Source organism: Corvus cornix, chromosome 2 (genome assembly GCF_000738735.6).
Source record: "Corvus cornix cornix isolate S_Up_H32 chromosome 2, ASM73873v5, whole genome shotgun sequence".
NCBI classification, from domain to species: domain Eukaryota; kingdom Metazoa; phylum Chordata; class Aves; order Passeriformes; family Corvidae; genus Corvus; species Corvus cornix.
Genome location: NC_046333.1, coordinates 83662420 through 83686511, shown reverse-complemented (window position 1 = coordinate 83686511; position 24092 = coordinate 83662420). Strand labels below are relative to the sequence as shown.

The 24092-nt window shown below is 39.3% G+C and overlaps 1 protein-coding gene across 6 annotated transcripts in view; it reads right to left on the bottom strand.

The window, feature by feature from the left end:
• Positions 1-2221: 2221 nt before the first annotated feature.
• Positions 2222-24092, bottom strand: part of IKZF1 (IKAROS family zinc finger 1) — a 67515-nt gene continuing 45644 nt past the window's right edge. For 2 of the 6 annotated variants that reach the window (XM_039549552.1, XM_039549553.1), the window contains 6 exons: positions 23270-23329; positions 20962-21222; positions 14799-14966; positions 12764-12889; positions 8279-8413; positions 2222-4073 (listed from right to left, as the gene is read on the bottom strand). In XM_039549552.1, the coding sequence (XP_039405486.1) occupies positions 3370-4073; positions 8279-8413; positions 12764-12889; positions 14799-14966; positions 20962-21222; positions 23270-23329 (1454 nt within the window). In that variant the 3' untranslated portion in view covers positions 2222-3369. The remainder of the gene's footprint in view (positions 4074-8278; positions 8414-12763; positions 12890-14798; positions 14967-20961; positions 21223-23269; positions 23330-24092) is intronic. The other 4 variants (XM_039549554.1, XM_019282593.2, XM_039549556.1 and 1 more) reach the window with 4 other exon arrangements.

Genomic DNA, 24092 nt, shown 5'->3' with positions numbered 1-24092 from the left:
TTGTGCAAAAGAGAGAAAAAACACTGGATAAAAACAAACCTAAAAAGGCCCTTTAGTGAACAGAAAATGCCATTTGCTCTGCCTTTAGACTATGGTCTGATACACTGTGTCTTAATACACTTACTTATACTACTGTACTGTTTATTATACAACATCAACATATTCTGTTATAGTATAAATAAGAAAACTCCAGAGCCAGGAAACAAACCCACTGTGAGTGACAGTGCATCATCATGTCATACAAACCATTTTAGATATGTATACACATACAAATGTATATAAAATATTAATGATACACAGAGCCACAGAGAGGGCATGTGCATGTTGACAAGAGCAGAAGACACAGGGACTCAGACACGTGCGTGTGTGCACAGAGATGTGGTGAAGGTAACAAACCTACCCGGGAATCAGAAATCACCTTTCAAAGCTGTGTTTGAGGCACACTTAAACTCCACCGGAGCTGTGCTTGTTTACACAGTTCTTGAACGTGGCTTCATTTGTGTCGGTTTTTGGAAAAAGCAAAGAAACAAAACCGCCTGAGTGAGCTTTTGTCCCCCTCCCCTGTATAGCTGGGGGAGTCTTAAAATGAAGGGTGGAAAAAAATTACACCATGGGGTATATAGTGACCTAAATCTAAGAAGAACAGGAAGGAGGTCTAAGAGCAATAAAAGCAGAGTGTTTCTCTACAGCCAATGTCTGATCTGCAGGACTTTGCAGCAGGGCTGGGAAATTACTTTGTCCCCTCTCTTTGTTAATTTGGTGATTGGCATCAATCAAAATTGAAGAGGGGTAAGAACAGCTGAATGTATCCCTACCAGCTATGAAAAATGAACCCAAACTGTATTTATAAAAAGGAAAAATTAAAGGAAACTCGTCCATGTAAGTTACCCCCTTGAAAGACCTCTTCAGATCATTCCTATACAAAATATTTGGCAACATCTCCTTGCCAGGTACAGTCTGTCTTGAAGCTGAATGTGGAGCAGGCATTGATGACAAGACCATGGCTGGGGCATGAAAGTGGCCAGGGATTCCTTGTGCCCACCCCTCGTGCAGCCTCTTGGGCTGGAAGGTAACAAGCAATAAAGTCTCAGATGAGTTGTAATGTGGGAATACAGGGGATCAATAAAATCTTTTAAGTCAACCGAGTTCTAATGTGGGAATAGAGGTGATCACCTCCGGGCCTGTAGTTTACGCTGCTCATGTTCGGGGATGACATGTACTAGTAATGTGTGTTTTCCCTGCTGTGGGTGTATGCACCAGTCTGTGGGCATTCATACACAGCATTCACCTCTGGTGACAAAGCCCTGCATTGTCAGGCTCTCTGTCCTGCACGTTCAGTGTAAAACCACCGCCATGCCCAGTGAAGCCAGTGCCTTACAGCTGGCACAGGCGGCCAAGGCTTGAGGTTCTGCAAGCACACATTTGTGATTCGCTGTTTCATCAGTGTCTTTCCTCAGCTTCAGTGTTGTTGCTCCTGACCTACACCTGCAAAAGTGAAAGCAGAAGGAGCTCGGCATGCCTGTAATAGTATGTGTATATAGGAAAGGTGTATCAAATATAGCTGCAAGTGTAGTATCAGGCCACATTGGCCCAGGTACAAGCAGTTTGTGGTCCCATCGAATCTGTTTTATAGTAAATACATGTGCTTTCATGCACTTGTGAATGGAAAATATGTAAATGTATGACAAGACTTCTTGTCTTGTTGGGTATTTGATTCTGTTTATTGCAAAATATCCATTCCTTATGCAGAGTGGAAGTATATATACATTAAGTTAATAAGATGGGTTATCTTTATGAATGTTGCCCAGGAAGTATTGCAGCACCAATGGCAGATTTTTATGCAGATGCTGCAGGAATTTCATTTTTGCCCAGTCTTAAAGCATGAGGGTGTTCAGGGAGAGAGATGAAATATTTGGAAGAGGAAGCTAAGCAGAAGCTTTATAAAAGAGGTTTTTTATTAGATATGTTTGGTGTTAAAATCTATTTGTCATAGAAGTTTTGATTCTAACTGAAGCTACAGTACCTGCAGCAGAACCCACCATGGAGAAAGCTCTTGGTGGACTTTGCTGCACTCTGCAAAGTGCTGCAGCCTCTGGTCTCCATTCTGCAAAAACCAACATTTTTTATACCTTAAGATTAGTTCCACTGAATTAAAAGTAACTCAAAGCACTTAGTGAAATGACTGGTTGGATGGGAAGTAAAGGCTCTCCACACCTTTGTGGTCCTTGGTCCCTCATTAAATGGCAAATGCCAGGAAAAAAGAAGACGGCTGCGAATTTTGACTGGCTGGTTTAATTCCTCTCAGTGCTTTAAAAATAATCAAGTGCAACATTTATGAGTAGAGTCACAAAATTTACAAGAGGACATGTTCTGTGCAAGCAAAATGGGATTTTTCTTTATATCTAAGAGAGGGACATTTGGATATTTTCCAGACAATTTAAAAAGATGAAAAATGTGCATAAGGAGACTCCCCACACATATATCTATCTACTTTCTCAACTGTACATCACACTTTTCTAAATAACTAAAACTTTAAAAAGAAAGAAAAGTTAAATACATTGTAACTCTTATATGCAGAGAAAGGAGGGGTTGCTTAACGAACAGTGGGGGTTTACTGGATAGGAACAGAAAATATTTATTCAAAGAAGAGCCACAATACCCTTTTTCTGTACATTAAATGCAATTCATACTTCACAGAGTATATTACAAGGGTGTTTCTTCTATCTTTTGCATTCCTGCTCGCCTGCCTAGTGACACAAACAGGCATGTTGTGATGTCAATACCAGTAGCACCCTTAGGTGGAAATGTTCTTACCACCAAAGCAACTCAGAACCTCCTGGGTGGGGCGGGTCCCGTCCCACCCCAGCTGTCCATGAAGTCATCTGAGACGGGTCCCTCCATCTTTAGTTGAGTTCAATCTTCCCAAAAGAGTCAAATAATACCAGAAATCGAAACACATACATCTGGTAGAAGAGCCCTACTCTCAGGGTGTTATGAGAGAAAGCCTGGCCACTGCTGCCTGTTGTGTCCTTGTTGTGTGGAGCATCCTGCGCGTGGTTAAGAGTTCTGGCAAGGGGGGCTTGCAAGAATCATCAGTTCAGGGAAGGGCTTTCAGCTATGTGACTACAAAAGCTTCTACTTACATTACTAAAGGTTTTTGTTGATCAAACATTTTCAGTAAAAACTCTTTTTAGAAAACTGAGTTGCAATGCATACTACCAAAATGAAATTCCTTTTCTTGTGGGAGAAGATTGCTGAGCTTCTGATTCTCTTGTGACTTTTACTGTCCAGCTGACTTTTGCTTTGTTGCTGTCATGGCTTGTGCAGCTCCAGTAACGCAGCTGTTGAGGCTCGATCCGTGCCAGTGTTTTAACCCATGTGGAAACGATGCTCCCCTCGAGTTATGTGGGAAGAGAATTCGTACCTGTCCTGGCTGTGGTAGCCACACATGTTGCATTCAAAAGGATCGCGGAACCCGTGGCAGCCCATATGGATTGTATACATCACATGATCCAAGAAAAGGACTCGACAGTGTTCACACTTGTAAACTCTTACTTGCTCCCCATTGCTGCTGATCACTTTGAAAGCATCCTGGGAATTGTCAGTACCCGCTCTCAAGACATCGTATTGCCTGTTTTCTTCTTTGATAGAGATGCCATTTCTTGCATGGGCACCTATGTGGTTTGTCAGGTAGATCAAACCACTGCGCTCCTCATTATTGCTCTCTGTATCTGTTGAGTCTTGGCAACTGTTGCTGGGAGACACATCTCGTTCAGAGGAGACAGACTTGGCTTTGGAAAGCAGCAACAAGTTTTCCACTGCGCTGTCCTGAGGGAGGTTGGAGCGAACCGGATTGTCCCCGAGAGGTTTGTGGAGCTGATACATGGGGCTGATGACGGGCACCACCTCAGAGCCACCTGGCGGTGTCTGGACGAGGGGACGCAGGGACTCTGCCCCCAGGTAACTGATGGCGTTGTTGATGGCCTGGTCGATCACGTGTGTCTGCATGAGTTCATTCTCCTTCTCGTAGTTGATGCTGGCATCGTATGGAAGATCAGGCAAACATTTGTCACCTGCAGTGAAAAAGTGAGGAGTTAGAGGGTTAATTTCTACATAATTAAGGAAATGAACATCTTGGATTAATAAAACAGGGAAGAAGAGAGTTGACCACATCTGCCTCTGAAATCCACCTGAAGTATTCACAGCTCTCTAATACAGGTGTTCAGGAAAACGGTGGGTTGGTGGCATTTTTTAGCCTGCAAAATAATTTGAGGGCTTTGGAAAAGCAAATGGATGAAAGAAATTCTGGAAATTATTTATATGGAGACTCATGGGAGCTACAGATCAAATGCTTCATCATGTCTTTTTCCTTTCTAACTGGTGTCCCTCATCTGCCTCCTGCAGTGAGCAGAGGCATTGCCTTTGTGGCTGGTGAAGCCGGTGCGCCAGCGCAGCCACAGCGAGCTTGGCCTGATGCTTCAGAGCATGAAGCACATTATCAATATTTTTACCTAAAATATTACATTCTTAGACGAGAAATTGTATGGTTTAGTTTTAGACCTTCAGTTTCTTAGAAATAACCCACATCAGCAATGTGGTCATATATATGTCATTTTGGAGAAAAATCAATAAAAACTTTATTTTTCGTATTGCCACCATCCCCACACACCTAACATAAGCCATGTTAGACACATTACCAGAAGCTACCCATGTTCCTAAATATTTTGTGTCAAAAAGTTGTGTACAGGCGTAACCAAGAATCATGGAAAAAATTTAAGTGCATGTGTAGTTGGAGCATATTTTGCCTACAAGGTAGAAAGCCCTATGTAGAGCAAGCTTACTTGTTACTGGTAACTTTGATTCTGATGGGATTCCAAAAGTAAGGAGTAAATCTCTAACTTTTTTTAGACTGCACTAATGCATATTTAGCTGGACACCCCAGTATGGAATGTTGAGTTTCACTACAATTTCCCCCAAATTGCTGGACAGATAGCAAAACATAGAAGGCAAAAGTTAGGAGTTAGAAAACTATTTAAATGCACAGATGCTGATTTTATGAACTTGAGCAGTCTTCTCTAACAGTGTAAACCATCATTACCAGGTTTAAACCTGATTACCAGGCCCTTAATAAATTCATGCAAAGATAAAGAGGTAAAAGATTTTCAGAGGTTCCTATGGTCTACCAATAACAGATTGTTGATAGTCTGGATGGATTTTCTGGCTCTTCAGATCTTGGGAAACACTAAAAGCCACAAACATCCCTGTGAGGTGCTGTCACTATTTCCTGATCACCATGAAATTTACTGGTAGGTCTTGGAAAGTCCTAATTTGTCAAAAGAAATGCTAACAGAGGTATGGAAATTTTACCGGAAGATCTGCACACTAATTTATCAACAATTTCCCACCCAGTTTGTACTCAGATTGACCATTCCAAGTCAGTGAAGAGACAAAAAACCTTCTAGCATGACACTTTTGCAATGATGGGGGCTAAAGTATAGGAAGTCCTGTGGTCTACGTTTCCCACAAAATATGGTTTCATACCAGTTCCATGCTCTGCAAGCAGAGAAAGAAATGCCCTGAGCATTGCGTAAGTTCCTATGGGGGATGTAGGGTACAGACACCTTCTGGCTGCTATGCTACACAAGTTTCCAGTTCCTCTTGTTTTCTTTCCCAATCATTCTGCCAATTTGGGGTGCAGTCCTTTTTATTCCAGATTTATCCTCTATAATGCTATAGTTTTCCGGCAGAGTTTCATGCTTAAGATTCAAAATAGGCATTGTAAAAGACTCTTGAATTAAATACAGAAAAACTCTCCTAATATGAAGGTATGCACTTTATTCAAGGAGGAAAAAATGAGGTCAAAATCATTCATATTCCTTGGGCACTGCACACCACTGAAAAGTGGGACTGGTCGTCATTAAAAAAAAAATTTTGGGCATCCAGAAAGCATGATTTAATATCTGTTTCTTGGGAAGCATTTGCTTTATGTAGCATAACTAGTTGGTAGTTGTGCTGAGAGGATCAAGTGTTCACAAGAAAAATATGCTTCCAAGCAAAGTGCCTGAAACAGACACAAAGTTAGGGTAGGCAGGTACCATTTCTATATCTGAGCAATGCAGTAATACTTGCACTCATTAAAAATAATAGCTCATTTCTGTGGTTATTAGAGCATAAGTAAATTAAACTGCTAATGGTTTGATGCACTTCAAGGTTTGCACTGCTCAGGATTCTGCAGCAGGTACTTAAACAATAAAAATGCACTCAGTGCACGTGGGCACCTTTTCTCTTAGTATTTTTTAATCCCTCTCTGCTGCCTGTTCTTTTAAACATTATAACCATGTCAACCTTTCATGCAGTTCTCACTCTCTGGTTTGGATGGCCCAGTTCTTTTGGGTTTGGGAACAATTCCAGTTCGGAATACAGAGAGAATTTTACAGATAACTGGCTGAATTTGGTGAACAATCTCATTTTTGAAGGGTAATTAATTTATTCTTGAGAAAAACTAGTGAAGAAGAAGATGCTTCTTCCCTTATGTGAAGGATGCCATTTTACTCCTTCTCCCTGGAATTCAGCACAGGGATTGGGACAACATGATAATCTGCAAGAACAATAAACACGTTTTAGTAGCCAAAAGCTCTCCTCACTGGCCAGCTCAATCTTGTGTTAATCAGGAATTCGCCTACTGTATGAAGTAGCAGGTGAGGATTGGAAAGGAAAGGATTTGGGAGCATTTTCTTGTTAAAAAAGTTTTTCCTGTTGAAGGTTAGCAAATTCCCATAAATAAATATCTGCTGTCAGTAGGTTGTCTTCTTACACTGCACCCTGAAAAACTGACAGGAAACTCTGCCCTCCTAAAGCACATAGTTAAGCTGGCTGTCTTTGCTGTTTCTTAGGGTGAACAGAGAAAAAGAGAACGAAGTAGCCAGTCCACACCCAAGGATACATTGCATATAGGGTACTTGCTAGTACCTTCTAAATTTTAGCACTTCTGGTCTTCCTGTAACTTTCATAGAATTAGTATCTTGCCGAATGCAAACAGTTACTGGAGTGTCTAAACTAGTCTGGTTGGCCTTACATACATATTATAGTTGATACATTTTTGGTAACTATTTCAACTACAGCTTTTGCCCTTTTATAAACATAAGTGTTTCTTATCCTTGACTATCTCCTAGAATTGTTGCCTTTTTTTTGTTGCCTGGACTTGAAAAAAGCCTTGGAATTTAATTTAAAACCTTTTGTTGCACCTCCTGATGTAGCTGAAACTCCCCTTTCCTTGTCTAGGAAATACTAGTTTTCCTTTCACCCTCGTGTCCTTGTTGAAGAAAGTATATTTGCATTTTCTGTCCCATAAACTGGTCTTTTTATTTGCCTTGACTTTTGACTGAAGACCTTCTTAACGTGTACTTTGTTTTAAAGACTTTAGTTTCATCTGATTTTCTCCTATAGAATATTTTTTAAATGTACAGAGAATTAAAAAAGAACCTAACTAGATATGAGTCTATGCTGTCCTCTGATCTCCCATGTATTTATTTATTGAAGACTAACCCTACCTAGCTGACAAAATATTGTCTATCAGTCTCACAAAACAGGTGTAATCCCTACTTAACACAGGCCTACTAAACAGAACAACATGAGTAGCCTTCATTTTTATAGGCTTAATGTCAAGTTTTTCATTGTTAGACAAGAACTGCTAGGTGCAAATGGGCATGAAGTTTTTGTATTGTTCATAGAATGTACTCAAAGGTCCTTTCATTTAGGTACTGTTCTCAGACATATCAGTTTGGGCTGTAAAAATAAACAGATTTTATTAAAGGGAGAAGGAATATTACCCAGTCTATGTTCAACTATTCACAAATGCTTTCAGAAACACCAATATGCCCAGATCTGAATGTCATTCAAGAATTCAATAAAATAACTCTGAAAGTGTGGTCAAATGCTATCCCAATAGGAAACTTCTCTTCCTATTTTCAGGTTCTTAAGGCAACTTCAAGAACCTGTCCAGATTTTGTAACGATCTGGTACATAAGCTTTTAAAAAGGCAGGAAAAAGACTTAAAATTGATCTCCAGATGTGGAAAATTAAACATGCAGAAATTTATGCTGGAGATATTTAGTTTTTTTTTTTCTCCCAACACATCTCTGTATCTACTTCTATAGAGGTACATATTGTTAATTCAGCAAAACAAGTAAAATTATAAAGCAAAAGTAAAAATGCTGTGATTTTTTAGGGGGCTTTGTTTTATTTTATTTTTAGGAGACAGCAAACGTTTAACTCTTACCAACAAATTTCTGAGGCATAGAGCTCTTACGTTTGGCGACGTTACTTGCTAGTCTATCCAGCACGAGGGCTCTTTCTGACCCTATCTTGCACAGGTCTTCAGCCATTTCACTCTGGTTACTTTCGTCTTTTATGACTGAAATCAAATGACATCAGAAGGGTTAGGCAGGTTCCATTTTAATGGAACTGTTGTCTTAGGTTATTGTTTGTCAGTCAATGTCTTTTAGCTCCCAAGCAGCTGGATGAAGGAGCTCAGCATATGAGACATAGGACGATTCTGCCTCTCGGTAACGAATTCCCTCATGCTCATTAATCTATGTACATGCTCATGTTTTCCTCATTTGGGACACAAAAATGAGATAGCAACTGCAAGGTTTCTCCCTGTATGTCACATAATCTCTTCACTCTTTTACTACAGCCACTCTGAATTTCTGTGAAAAAATGAGGTCCTAACTTTATCCTGGACACAAAGCAGTTCACCTTTCCACTCTCCCACTGAAACCCCCCCAACATCCCTCTGCACCTCTCCCAGTGAAACCCCGTGTATGATAATTGCTTCCTCAGCAGGAAAAATGGATAAACTTCTCAACTCCAGAAGTGAAAGATGTATTTGCAAGCTACACCAACCCTTGTCTCCAGCCCCTTTTATCCACTAGCAAATACCTCAATACTTCTGTGATGCTATTCTAGACTTTAAATAACAATTTTAATTGATAAAATCACACCTTCAGTGGAACACTGATTTCCAATACTCAAACCTGTTTCCCAACCTCTTGCTGCTGCTGAGACTCTGTAGAATTAGAAGCTTAACTGTGAGGCTCTAGGAAAAGGAGACTATTTCACTTTCAGTATATTTTACTTCAGTACTTTCCTGCAGAAACAAAAGGGATGTATGAAAATGCACTGCCAAAACAATGACTATGAAAAAGGTATGAAAAGGTATTTCTGACTTTCATCATCTCAGAGGAAGATGAATGCACCAAGATCAGAGCACAACTGCTGTGCTGGTGGGGATTTTTTTTGTTTGTGCGGTTTGGGGTTTTTTTTGTTTGCTTGTCAAGGGAGAAAGAGGGGTTAATTTTATTTTTATCTGCTACTAAGATATGGACATTTTTCCTGAACTTTCGAATTGCTATTAAAGGAAGATGCAAAAGATGATTTTTATACTTTGGTTCTAGGAGCTGTTTCAATTAGGTGCTCCACTCTGCTATATTTTGCCTTCTGTGCCTGCTGAGAATTTGTTTTATCACTGGATTTACTGGTTCACAGGACCCATTACCCTGGTACCTGGGTGTTTCTCAATAGCTGAGAACACATCGTTGCAATCCAGTGTTACTCTGACAATATACCATAGCCATAAAAGGATGATTGTGAAAATGTTGTTGTTCCTGAAATATATGAAATCAGGTCTGATGGATACCTGTGACGGGCAGGTGAAGTGTCCTGTTCAACAGTGCCCTGCAATACCAAACTGAGGAGTACACAACTGGTTCTTGACTCCTTGCTGCAGCAGCACATACTGCAGTGACAGTGACAATGAAAATGCCAATGCCAATGCCAGTTACAGGGAGTTTCATGGAATTAGGTTCCAGCCCATAAGACACTAAAGATTGTAACCATTGCAAGAAATGAGAAGAATTTGGTCATGAAGGTGCAGAAGAGTAAAGGATGTTGATGGTACATAGCCACCATTGAACAAGCACACACTGGCATCTTGTGCTGGTCAAGGCCCGCAGGTACCACCTCAGGAAGAGACTTACAGAGAATGTTTTAAAGCAGATATTCAACAAAGAAACAAAAGACTGCATTTTTAGTTAAAAGTCTAAATGACCAAGAAATAACTATTTAGAATATAATAACATTCCTTTTCTAATCAGTTCAAGAGAGGATGAGTCATGTATTCAACAGTAAAACTTTCAAACTTCTAAAACTGTTATTGAAAAAGAGGGCAAATTGAATTCCATACTAATCCCCAGCACTTGTAACTGAAACCCTTTGAATTTTGCTACCAAATGGATAAATATTTCTTTATAATTTGGTGTCCGTGAACTGAAAAAAAAAATTATCTTTTCAATCAAAAATTCCCAGTGACTGAAGAACTGTAATTGACAGTTTTAAAATTACATAAACTACTTCTCCTGTTGTTTTACATAAGCCTGGTAAGACTTCAGCACACTTCTACTCAACTCAAATGAAAAACTCCAGATGATATCTCTAAGAGAAGAACTTCACATGGACAGTGAGATTATAGTCCTCCAAAATAAGAATTTTGCCATTAAATTCATCAGGTTCCAATTCTGTGTTATATTTCCTTCTCTTAAAGAAAGTAAACCAAAGTTAAAATGTAAGTACGATCTCTTGTTCCTGTTCTTCCTCCCTTTTATTCTATCTTTTCCTTATTTAAGTTCTTTCTCAATTACATTTGTTAGATTTACAAGCTGATGGAAAGCTTCTACAAGTTTCGGTCCTTTCAACTGACATTTTTTCTATGTGTACTGAAAAAGGTATTTAAAAATGCTTTAAAAAGCAATCCTGCTGTGGCAGAATGTCAAATCAGATGCTCTAGCAGATTTTTGTACCAACTTTTTTTTGAGGCTGGGGGAAAAAATGGGTCTGAATAATGGCTCTGACAGATCCACATCACACCTTGAAATAGTATAAGAACAGTGGTATTATAGCTACTTGCTTTTCTAAATATATCATAGAATACATTAAAATTCACAGGACATCCACTCATTCTCAGCTGTTTTTTCTACATTTTCATCATGTAAAATATTAGGAAAAAATGAAGGAAAGCTTTATTTTTTAGAGATGTAAAGAATTGATTTATTAACTGAGGACTAAATTCCTTTAAGAGTGAAGTCTTTGGCTGAATATGACGTCTACACCCTTAAGTAAATAATTTTTTTTCTAATTTGCAAAAGCCATCCTGTTATGTCAAATATAGAATGTGATGATACTTCCAGTATATACAAGAGGAAGTGATTCTTTCAAACCATTAATCAATTCCTCAAGTTTTTATCCCTCTGAGTTATTAGATATTTAGTTGTAAGCTAGTGCAAGCTCTCCTGTCAGGATTTTATATAAACAAGGGTCAGTCTCTAAAACTTTTTCATTTCTTATTAAAGTTTATGATTCCTGACATAGTTTTCATCCTAATAAGAGTTTAGTAGTAGTTCAGCTACTCATTCACACATATTTTCAAGTTCTGTGTGCAGGCAGTTAAATCCAGGTGCCAGACACCGAAGACTGAAATCCCAAATCAGAATATTTGCTTCTAAATCCTGTCCCCTCTTTGAGAAATAAATATTGCTGCTTACTGTATATTATTACATTGCGGTTTTCTATTCATATATTCTCCAGCCCCTCAATAAAATTAGAAGGGGCACTGCTCTAACATGCTGTCTGCAGAAGCATCTCGGTTGTATTCACTGCTATCATTATGTGCATATCCTTTACATTATTTGATAGCATGTAAAAACATATTCAGGTTCTGTACAGATATAAAATATTAAATGAAGCATCATTGCAAATAGGGCAGAGAGAACCTTCCATTTTTGTTATTTGACAAACTAAATAACATATACTGACAGGATTACAAAGGTATGCAGGAAATGGAACTTACTGGCTGGGTTTAAACTCCACCAGAGAAGCTGGATCTTCTCTATCTAAAACTGCACATGCAAGGGGACTTTGTAATTATAATTACTGTGATCAATCCCATGCAGATCATCTGGATCTTTGTTAAAAAATTAATCCAAGCCCCAATATCTGCTTGCTCTCTTTCTGGGCATAGTTTTTTTAATATTCTCCAAGAAATAGACTACCTTCACCATTGCACTAGTCTCAACACAGATCCTCACCTCCTCCCAGTTTTCTTTTAAAGGGAAGCTTGGGAAGAAGGCTGTCAAGAAGTTATTAGCTGTTCTGGACTGTCTCAAGTCAAACTGCCTAAATTAAATATCTCTGGCTTTATGTCCTCTTGCTTGGCAGAGTGAGATCAAAGTCAGATTGTTCATCCTTGTTAGATGAGTTGTTCCCAGTGGTCAAGTAAGCCCTTTAAGCCATGCCTGGGAAGAAGATGTGCAGTGCAGAAGATTCTGCAGCCCTACCTGGAACACCAGCATTCAGTCTTTATTAAAAACACATCCACAAGTGTATTGCAATACAGGCCTCCAAGAGAAGGCAGTGAGGTGATATAGCCACATTGTCTTGAGATGACAAACTGATGATCTCCAGGCCTTGCAAGTGTTTTACTACATGTTTGAATTGTACTTTGGCTTTTTACTGGAGCTAAACAAAGCGAGACAACAGCCAAATGCTTCTCAAACAAAGCATAAATCCAGACACAGTATCATACATATGGGGGATGCATGTGCCTTCCCAAAGCAGAATTTGCTACAAATGGTACTACTGATTCTTTTGCACTCCCTTCTCTGCATTCATGACAGGACAGCAATATTCCCCAAATGGACACTTTTATTACCTGGATAGATGCTGCTTGAGAGATTCATGGTTTGCAGGTAGTTATGGCAGCGTTCTTTATGTTCTTCCAAAGAGCTGCGCTGCTTGTAACTGCGACCACAATATCCACACTTATGGGGTTTGCCAACTGGAGAAAACACAATTCAATATGAGATTCAGAAGAGGTATTCAACAGCATATTAACAATGGTAAGAACAAGAGATAAAAATCCCACCCCAAAAATAAAGCCATGCTGGGGTGAAGAAAGATTTTGTCAATTTAAAAAAATCTAAGTGAGAAACAGCTAATGGAAAACTGGCTGTATATCTTTACATCAACAGGCCAATTCTATGGGTGCTGCAAACTGATTTTAGATTATTCCGATCAGATAAAGACTGTGACATTAAATCTTTAAAAACAGCATCTACACAGGTTAGAAACCAAGATACCTTCAAAGGTCTGGGAACAGTTGCTTTAGTGCCCAGTGGGACAGAGACTGCCAGTGGATGAACTGGTGGTGTAGGTAGACACTTGGCTGGAGGTCGGTTCTGGTGTAAACAGAACCAGCCCAACCCTTTTAAGACAATCTTAGATTTTGTGTGTTTTCTGCTTCTGGAAATTCAAGAGAAATGGCATGACAATTTCTTTTCTGTGTTACACCAATCCAGATCTAGCTGGTTCTAGGAATTTTGCACCAAAATACTGGTTTATGTACTTCTGGACTTGAATTTTCTGTCTTAACATGACAAGACAGTCACATTATATGTGATTTCACAATTTTAGATGGCTACACAGTTTAACTTCCAAATTTTATTTGCAGATTCTTAGGTGAAAATCAGATTCAGACATCGAACTTGTTTTATAATGTATTGGTGTCAATTTGCCAATTGCAGGAACTAATCATTATCTATAATTTAGCCACTGTCTCTTTAATTACAGAATCCTCAAAGTTTGCCAAGAGGGTCTAGGTGCAATTTCATATATATATACATGAAAAGCTATGTTTCAAATTGTGCATCCATGAAAATCAATATCAGCAAAGGAGAGGGAGGCAAAATACTATTTAAAATATATGTTTTCTTCAATCAGGCTGGGAAAAACAGGAAAAGTGGAAATTAGTTTGGAAATTTGGGTCAACTCTAAGGATCTTATTATTCAATGTGAGTGCTAGAAAAGAATTTGCCTAGATTTTAGCAGCACAAAAACATAATTTTGAGAGCTCCCCTTCTGCCACCGAGAACCCAAAGCCAACTTTCACAGGTAATGTTACCAGTGTCAATTCCAGCAATGAGTATAGGAGGTCTCCCATCCAAATAGCAATTTGCATTTGCAGCTTAGTTTGGGAAACTAGATGAGATCGCACTCCGCTTTTAAAGGCACTTTAAATGTGCTAAATTGGTTTTACTTCACAGAAGGTATGTGACTATGGCTTCTGTCAAACAATGAGATGTTCATGGTACCAGGAAAGTGCAGCTATTAAAAAATATTTATTCATATCTCCATATTACTGTTGAGACAGGCACTGAAAAACTCCATCAGAGTCCCCTTTTGTGGAAGATAATAATCTTTCTTTCTCCCACCCTTTCCCTTCTCCCATTCTCTCTTTCAAAGTACTTGTAATAACAAGGTGCAACAAGTAACTCCTGCTAAATGCTGTAGGCAGTGTTCACTCCTTAGGTTGAGGATGAATAGCAGACTGTGTTTCAACTTTATATTATCTCTAACCCTAAAACATTAATCAACTTTAACTCATCTTCGTACTTCCATGAAATGGATTACTCACATGAGGCTTGTAAGATGAAACCCTAACACAGAAACTTTGAATCAGCCAAGAAGTATGGGAAAAAACCCAGTTCTTCTGGTGAAGGGTCGTGAGTGTGACGTGTTTAGTCATTTCTGATGCTGACACGCTGTGGCCGACTCACAGCTTGGTTAACCCCAAGATGGGGCTACTCAGCTCCACACTGTGAAAAGAGCTCTCAGGCTTGGTGGCCACCCCCATCTCCTCAGCAGGTATGGCGATAAGCAGCCCTGGTTATTCCCAGACCTTCACTTACCTGAGTGAGTCCTCAGGTGTCCCGTGAGGGCATCCCTGCGGCGGCAAGCGTAGTTACACAGGTGACACTTGAAGGGCTTTTCACCTGAGTGCAGCTTTATGTGGCGCAGAAGGTTGCCCTTCTGGGTAAAGGAGGCTCCACACTGATTGCACTGGAAAGGGCGCTCTCCTATGGGAAGAAGGAGAAAATATGTGAGAACAAAAAAATCTTATGCGGTAACAAGAGAAAGATTTCAGGGAGAAAGTTGTTTTCTCACTGCTGCTCTGTGACTTCCACCGGCTGCAGGTTTGATATAACATGAGGCTTTCAGACTAAACCTGCCAGTTTCTTAATGCTTCACTGGCTGGGTCAATTTGATCTGAAAATCTAATTTTTTTTTTCTAAATCAGAATGGCACATCACAATGCAAATTCAAACTCATTTAAATAAAGTGACTGCAGCATTTTGTGTTGAAGAGCCACTCTTCCTGATCAGCAGTTTTGGAATAAACCAATATCCAATTTTGCATGTTGTGGCATTTGGTGGGGTTTTTAATGTGGCTTTTTTCAAAGGGTCTTTAAAATATGCCACTGAAGCAGCAAAATAAAAAGGAAACTCATTAAAAATGCATTTCAGGATCACAAGTTCATTTCAGCGTTACATTCTTATATTTAAATGAAAGGCACTTCATTATAACAGTTATAATAACTTCTTTTCATTTACATTTTCCCTGTATTTTCCCTTTCAATTTCTTCTCCATTACCTGTCTGTCCCTAAGCAGCCAAATCAGGAAAGAGACAGAGAAAAGAGAGAAAGCAATAGAGTAAAATCACAGAAGTTAAGACAGTGCAAAGGAAGCCCTGTACTTCCATGCCTAAGTCCCAACCCTGCCCTAGGCAAGGTATGAACAGAGGAGCTGCACAAACAGGCTCTGGTGGTCTACACCTTGGACAGACATGGAAAAACTTGAACACACACAGCCTTGATTTGTCTAAACTGGTGCCTGTTATCAAGGAAGTGAATCAAAGCCTTTGCAAAAATTGATATGGCTGTTGTTTGCTATTTAGTGCTGTTTAAAATCAATATGTTAATTTATTAATTACGGGGTTTTAGGTTTTGCTCTTGGTTTTTAAATTTAAGATGGATGAGGCCTTTTCTGAAATCAGTGGGAAAAAAAATATGTCTCCAGCTGTACCAGATAGGAATAAGAGAAAATTTATACATGAGAGCATTCTATCAGCAAGAACTGCTTCTTCATGCCTATTTCTGCACGGCCCTCAACTAAGTCAAACTAGCCTTTAAAACTCACTTGCTGAATTCTGTTTCTCTTAGGCATCAATTCAATCTCTTGTAGTAATTATAATGCATCAACAACATTAGAAATAGCCCAGAGATGACTTGTTCTTAGTTTTGATTTTTTTTTGTGTAACAATAACATTGTATTTAAGATTTCAGAGCTGAAGTTAAAATATTAAAAAAAAAAAAAATTAAACAATATCTTCCTTCTCTCTCACTTAAACATCATGTATTATTTTTCACACCTAGGATGAAATTTTATGTCCGTACATGTGCATATATGTGCAGCATGATCATTTTTGACTTCTGGGTAATGCAGTAGAACAGCTGAAGATCAATTAGACAGCAGCACAATCCCAACCCAAAAATATGAAAACTCTGCCATCATGGCAAGACATTTTCAGTGGTCAGTTAGAAGCAGGGCAGCATAGTGCCTGTCAAGCCAAATGAGATCACTTTCTTGGTCCATCAAGTAGCTCTGTTCATCTAAACTATACCCACATCTGGTTCAGCTGGCGTGGCACACAAAAATGCCAGCATAAGCCTTACAGGACTTTGCAATGCACTTCATAAGCCATGCATGGTACAGTTAGGGGGAAAAGAAAACAGGTAAGTGTCTCTCTGCTTTACTTAATCTTTGGGGCAGTTACTCAGTGCGGAAGGTATTTTTCAGAAATGGACTGAAACAGTAAATGAAAGAAGTCAGCTTGGCAAGGGGAATACAAATTCAGAAGAAATGGTTAATTCTTACTAAGCAGCTTTTCTAACATTCATTTCTGTTATTTTTACTCAGAGGACTGTAAGGAGAGAATAAAGAATCATAAAAGTACTCCAGGAATGAAATGTAAAGCAAAGTAAGAATGAAATGTATCTCAAGCCTACAGCTCTCCCAGTTACAGGGTGAAATTTTGCACTAGGTGGAAGAGACAGATGGATGGAGCATTTCAAACGAGACTGCTGCATGCCAATTACTTCTCCAGAACTTACAGCGGGATCAAACGTAAGGGAGCCTGCACTCATGGTGCGTAGAAGGGAAACAACATTGTCACCAAAAGACCCTGAAGCTACGTGTAGCTTGGCTGGCCCTTAGTTGTCCATGCTACAACTAGTGGGGTGGGGAATGTCTTCCTTGTGAGCCCAGCAAAACTCCCAGACCTGCCAGGAAGCTGACAGCCACAGATGGAAGGTTACTGGGTGTGGTGATACCTCCCAAAATGAGGATTGAACAGGATGGAAAGAAAAAAACACATAATGACTCTTTTTCTAAACACTCTAAACAGTGTGTTATTTTCTCCAGGTCTGAACAGCACATACCTGTCCTGGGCATGTAGCCACAATCAATTATAGGCCCAGGAACAAGAACTGCAATGGGACCCTGAACTCAATCAACCATTATCACCATTGCAGTGATTTGCAAGCCTTGCTGGGAGCTTGGGCCCTGGACCACTTTTTCAGTGAAGAACACTTATCATCTTAATTAAAATATTTCTCATTTCATAAACAATATGACAAGATCACCTAACACTCAGAGACCTGCAGAGCTCTCTTTTTCTTTTTTTTTTTTTTTCCCTTCAATGGACATTAATTTTCTAAATAAATTTGAGATATTCAGGACCAAGTAACAAGATGTGAGTGAACTAACTGGTGACTTAAGTTAGTGTACATATAGGGAGGCAATATATACACCTACGCACACACATACAGAGATATGCACATATATGCAGATATATGCACAGTGAGCAAGAGAAGCTTGAATCTATACCCTGAGGTTTCAGCATCAGGAAGCAGGAGCTTCTTTCTCCTTTCAAGATCTCCTTTTTCTTAAACACCAAACAAACAAGAAAATTAATGTGCTGAAAGGGAAGGAGAGTGACAAGAGCTGGGCATCAGTGAGTTGGGATTTGCTCTGCAGATGGAAGCGACAGGTAAGGTGCTAGGAAGCCGTCCGTGCTGTACAACTGCCTGCAGACAGGAGGGGGCAAAAATATCAGGTGCTGCTCTGCATATCTGCATTTGGCAGGTGTATTCATTAAAAGTAATTATGTCTTTTATAAGGTCAGGCAGTCATTTTATTTTGGCACTTTAGTGTGCTAGAGTTTTGTTCACTTATCAAATATTTATTTAAGAAAACCTCACTGCATATGCAGGTTTTACATGAATTAGCAGCAAAGTAATTCATTTGTGAGGCTTATTCCTTCACCAGACATGTATTGAAATGGGCTTCAGCATAGTCAGTTAAATGTCTGTAATAGTATATCCCATTTCGACTTTAATTTTCACAGCGCAGCTGAAAGGAAAAGCAGTCACCACTGTTTCCCCATGACGTCCCTTTAATTTAAACTACCAGCTCTGAACTTCCACTCTTTTGCCAGCCCCTGAAAAACCACCTGAGCTCATTCAAAGAGGCTGCTCAGGAGAGGAGCTGAGGACAAGGCTGGAGGGAAAGAAAAGGCATTCTTTCCGTGGAAGGACACAGGGACAAAACTTCACACCCTTTAGTTTTACTGAGTGTAAAAGAAGGGGGTCCTCCTAAGCAAAGTGCCTCTTGTGGGGTGCTTCCACTGTAGGCTTGAACGACATTCCCTGATTAAAAAGAGGGTCTAGTTGGCAAGGGAAGAGCTCTGCAAAGGGTGGAGAAATCTTCAAGTGACAATCTTTGTGTGGTAGCACCCCAAGCACCCCTGGCAGCCAAATGGGTCCCTCTGCTAGGCAAGAAATTTGGGCAGCTGAAGGTCTGAGCCAGGGAAATGACCTGGCACCCAGTGAGGTGGCACCTGGGGATATTGTCACAGGGACCAGGCAGCCCAGCTTGTGCTCAGACACAGCATGCTGGGTACCAAGGAGTGCACAAGAAACAAAGGCAGCTGTGCCCGCTGCCTCCCTAAAGTCATACAGGCCGTATGTATCTTCATACAGGCCATTCAGCCCTGGTGCAAACACTGCCATGGACTCTTAGGGACCTGAAACAGCTCCTCTGATTCAGCAACAGAAGGGTTTTTTAATAAAAGAGCAGTCTGCTTAAAAAAGTACAAAGACTTCTACCTCTAAGTGCATTTCAAGTTGCAACATATTATTTCAACCACTACAGCATCCTCTTCAGCCCATGGGTCTGTTTAAAAGGCCTCATCTACAACTCATTTTATGCACTCATTTTATCAACTTTTAAAGTATCATATTAATGTAAGGGAAAAGGGAAAAGGGAAAAGGGAAAAGGGAAAAGGGAAAAGGGAAAAGGGAAAAGGGAAGAGGGGGGAGGGGAGGGGAGGGGAGGGGAGGGGAGGCAGGGAGGGGAGGGGAGGAAAGGAAAGAGGAAAGGAAAGGAAAGGAAAGGAAAGGAAAGGAAAGGAAAGGAAAGGAAAGGAAAGGAAAGGAAAGGAAAGGAAAGGAAAGGAAAGGAAAGGAAGGAAAGGAAAGGAAAGGAAAGGAAAGGAAAGGAAAGGAAAGGAAAGGAAAGGAAAGGAAAGGAAAGGAAAGGAAAGGAAAGGAAAGGAAAGGAAAGGAAAGGAAAGGAAAGGAAAGGAAAGGAAAGGAAAGGAAAGGATCAACAACCACTTTGTTTTATCTAGGAAGTAGGCTATGGCCTCTCTTCTGAGTACTAGTTGTGGCTTTTCCAATAATTGTCTGCTCTTCCCTGACAGAGGGATTTATCACATGGAATTGAAGAGTACTTTGAAGCAGGCAGTGTAACAGCATTGTTTCTAAACCTGGGTAACCCATGTTACACTAACAGATCGAACGCTTCCACAGCTTAAACAGACACAGTTACTGTGACAGACAGCGACACTGAGGGAAATGGAATCCAGGGCTTTTCGTGGATCCTCTCCATTAAACCCTGAAAGCACTTTGTTAATCTCACTACTTAGTAATTGTGGGAAAGTTATTTAAGCAAGACTGTGAGGACATGGAGGAAGAAAGTGTCTATGTGTTTATTGGCACAACTATTTCAGTTGAATGTAACTGTAAGACAGATCATTCTTACCTTAAAAATATTTTAAAATTCCCTCTCATTGGAATATTCATGCAAAAATGCCAAATCCCCAATTTATTTTCAAAGCAACTTCTGTGAAACAGCAGTACAGTTCAGTTCTTCTCTTTTAACTATGAATGACATTAAAGTTTAGATTGGAAGCCTAATTTTTAGACATCTTATATCAGTCAAGGTGAGACTCACTCTTTACTTCTTCTTTGTTTCAGTCTCTTCATTTTTGGCCCTCTTTGAGACTATTCAGGTCTATTATATATATATATAAATATAAAATTATAAAATTGAGGCAAGAATATTCCCAGCACTGTATAATGAAAAGCCATCCTTATGGAACACAAAATTTTTACATGTCCCTTTTAGTGTCCCAGTGGAAACACTTTATTGCACATTTGGCCAGTGACAATACTTGTTTTTACTTCATGAAACACTGGACATGAAATGTAAGTCTTTTTTGACTAAGTCTATCAATACAGTTCTCTTAATATGTATTTTGCCAATCACTTTCATAATCACTGATCCATAACGAGCTTTGCTCTTTTGTTGGAAACATTACAACTGGGTTAATTTCAGAGTTAGCTGCAAATGGGTTTTTCAGCAGTTCTTAGACATTTCTTAGATATTAAACAAGACTTCTTTACTTTTCTTTTAAATTTGATTTTACAAACTTTTTTGTTTCAAACCAAACAAACAGCACAATTTCTAGCCCCATAGATGGACTTCCATGAAGAAGTCTCAATTCCTGTGCAGGCCAAAAGAATGTCCCAAAATAACTGAGTTCTGAAGGCTCACCAACGCTGCCTTACCTTACAAGAGGCAATATGTGCATGATACAGAAAATAACTCTTAGTTACTAATATGTGGCCAGTTCTTGTCAACTACAGGAAAAACTATGGCAGGCCTTACCAGTGTGGCTTCGTTTGTGAACCATGAGCACATTGGGACCGATGCAAATTATCCCACAGATATCACATTTTAGCTTTCCGTTAGGAAGTCGAATGCCTCCAACTCCTGACAAAGCCTTGCTGCCTGGGCCATTGTGTGAGCCATTCATTTTCTCTCCTGCAGCATCAAGCATTCGTAAATCCTCTGCACATTCTTCCCCATTCATTTCACAGGCACGCCCATTCTCTTCATCACTCTGAGTCTCTATTTTAATATTACCAGCTGAAAAAAAACAATACAGGATGCCACTCAGTTTGGTTACAGAACAAATAATGTGGCAAAGAAACAATCACATGAACGGAGTTAACTTCTAAACAGCAGGTACAGTATCACTAAATAACAAATGCTATGAACTCGACTACAATTCTATGGGCAATGAGATGAGTTTGTAACACATCAAGCAGTGAACAGTGAATATCAGTAAAACAAATACAAGGCATCCAGGGAGCTGGGAACCAAACAATATTACAGGTCTGTTTCTAGGTTGCTTTGAGATTTTTGTGTTTATAGCTTTGATTTTGACAATCAGGCTAATTGGAATGAAATTTAAAATGAATCCACTTCATAGGGATTTGTCCAAAACAATCATGAAAGTAAGTAACTCAATGGATAAAAATGAACAGAAAATGCAACACTCTCCACTTGGCAGGAAGATTCCAAGGGTTGTACTGAATCCAAAGTTTTGGTTTGCAGTTCTATGGGGTAAGCAACAACAGTGGGAAAGCAAAGAGTACAAACACTGATAAAGAAAGAAGAGTAGGGAAGGATGGAAGGAAAAATTTAAGGAAATTATTGGAGTGATAGTTGTGTATCTAGGACAGCAGGATTAGCATTGATGAATAACAGGAGAAGATTCCTAGAGTCAGGAGCTATGATTAAAAACCAGTCAAATAAAAAAGGTGGCTGGGAAAAGTGTTATGACTCTTCTGGATAAATCATTTTTGTTGTAATCCCATAGGCATCAATTGCTTACAGCCAGAAGAACTTAGGTGTAAATTTGCCATAGCCTCACAACATGTGATAACACAGAGGCTAGTAAATTTGATCTGATATGAACACAGCCAACTTTAACATTAAGGAAAGGGCCAAGATTCAGACCAGTTCATGCCAGTATTCCTCTTCTCTCCACAGGATTGCATGGTGTTTTATGAAGAAAAAAGTAATATTTTCTGTTATTTCCCTATTTTCTGATCTGGTGATCAGATTTGGCAAAAAGTATTTCTTCATTAGGCTGAAAAAAACCTATTTCATTGCCCAAAATCTTACTTTCCATACAGTAAAAAACCCTCTACCTTCATCCCACCCCACCCCAAAAAAAGAAAGAATTTACTTTAGTGGGTAGCTAAGAATATGAGGGATCTGTTTCATCCAGTGAAGTCCAGGTCTTTCCCTTCTCTTTCATGGTAACCTGATTCAAAAGTGATAGTGTAGCAGTGTGATAATAATAAGCTATTGGCTATAATTACCTCAAGAGGCTGAAAGACCTTGGTACTCCCTTGAAATGGAGAGGACTGACAAGCTCTTCTCTGATACATCCTGCAACCTCACAAGAGTCCCAGGAGGACTGCATGGATGTAACTGACTAGAGTACCTGACTCAAAATCCTGCTGGGAAACAGATGCCTAAAGGTGTTCACACTTAGGAATACTGCTTGACTGGACACCTTTTAAAAAGTCTACCAATCTAGGTATTTTAATGATTTTTCAAGTATTGCATTTTTAATAGAAATCATACACAAACCACAATAAATGCATATCATAAATAGCAGTTTTCCTTGAAAGTGTATGTTCTAAAAAGGAGAATAATTTAGTGATATGGCAGAAAAATCAATGACCAAACAATGACATAGAAAGATGGTATGACTGGTTAAACAGAAGTGATTCTGCAAATTTAGTGGACTACAACCCCATACTATTGTTTTCACCATGGCAAATGGAAGCAACAGAAGTATTTGGCCTGAGTATATGACAAGATCTTCCACAATTTACATGTAATTTTTTTTCCTTTCAGTTATAAGAATAATAAATACATGTTTATACTAAGCAATTATAGGCTCCTTCCCTGCCAGGGATTTGGAGAAGGTGGCTTTTGAAGCAGATTTTCTGTTAAGTTAAAACAAAATACATGTGAACAAAGCAAAAAGATCAGACTACTTAAGTGCATGCAGACAAACATACATTACTCAGAAGTGAAATGACACAAACAAAAATCATAAAAGTAGGAACTAGATGGAAATGCTCTGTAGTGAACTGAGTTTCAGTATACTTACTGGAAAAAGATTTGGGAATTATTGCATGAAAGTCCCTAAAGCCTTCCGCCCCGTATGCAGCTGCAATAAAGAAGGCAAACAGGATGCTGGTTTGTGGTACTGCTAGCAGTAAATGTAAAAGAAGATGGCACTATTGCTATAAGATAAATACCTAGGAGAAAGACAAAACTATCATCACAGAAGCAACATAAGCAGTTTAGGATGAAGGAGGAACAACAGAAGGACGTCTGGCAGGGGAATCCTGACCTGTCTAGAACAATTCCCATTTGTGAAAACGCCCTTTTCCTCCAAAGCAGCCAACAAGTTTTATCATGTTTTCTAGAAGCATAATGTGCTCTTGGGTATTCCCCTTGCTTGCACATTAATTCCTGCTGAAGTCAAGAGGAACTTTCATTAATGTGTCTCAAAAGCGTCAGTGCAGGCCCCTACAGTGCAGCTTCCTCAGAATTTATTTTTTGCCAATATGTCCTCTTTCCGTGACAGAGATATCTTCCTTACACATCCTTGTTTCTAATCTCTGCAGTTATAAAAAGTGAAATTGCATTGTTTTCTTCTCATGCCTGCTGGTCTTATGCAATGGAAGAAGAGGGAGTTCAGTTTTACATGTATATATTTATTGTTGTGTATATTGGAATATTTTTTGTTTGCATTTTTAAGACTTGTCCTCACAATGTATTTACAAAAACCCAGTTGTACAAATATACTACACCCTACATATTATGAGTAGCCACATACAAATTACCATGCCTTTGGCACACTGATACAGGTAATGCTGGAGTTCATTGCTTGGCATAAGCAATGACAGGGATATTGGTCCAGTCAA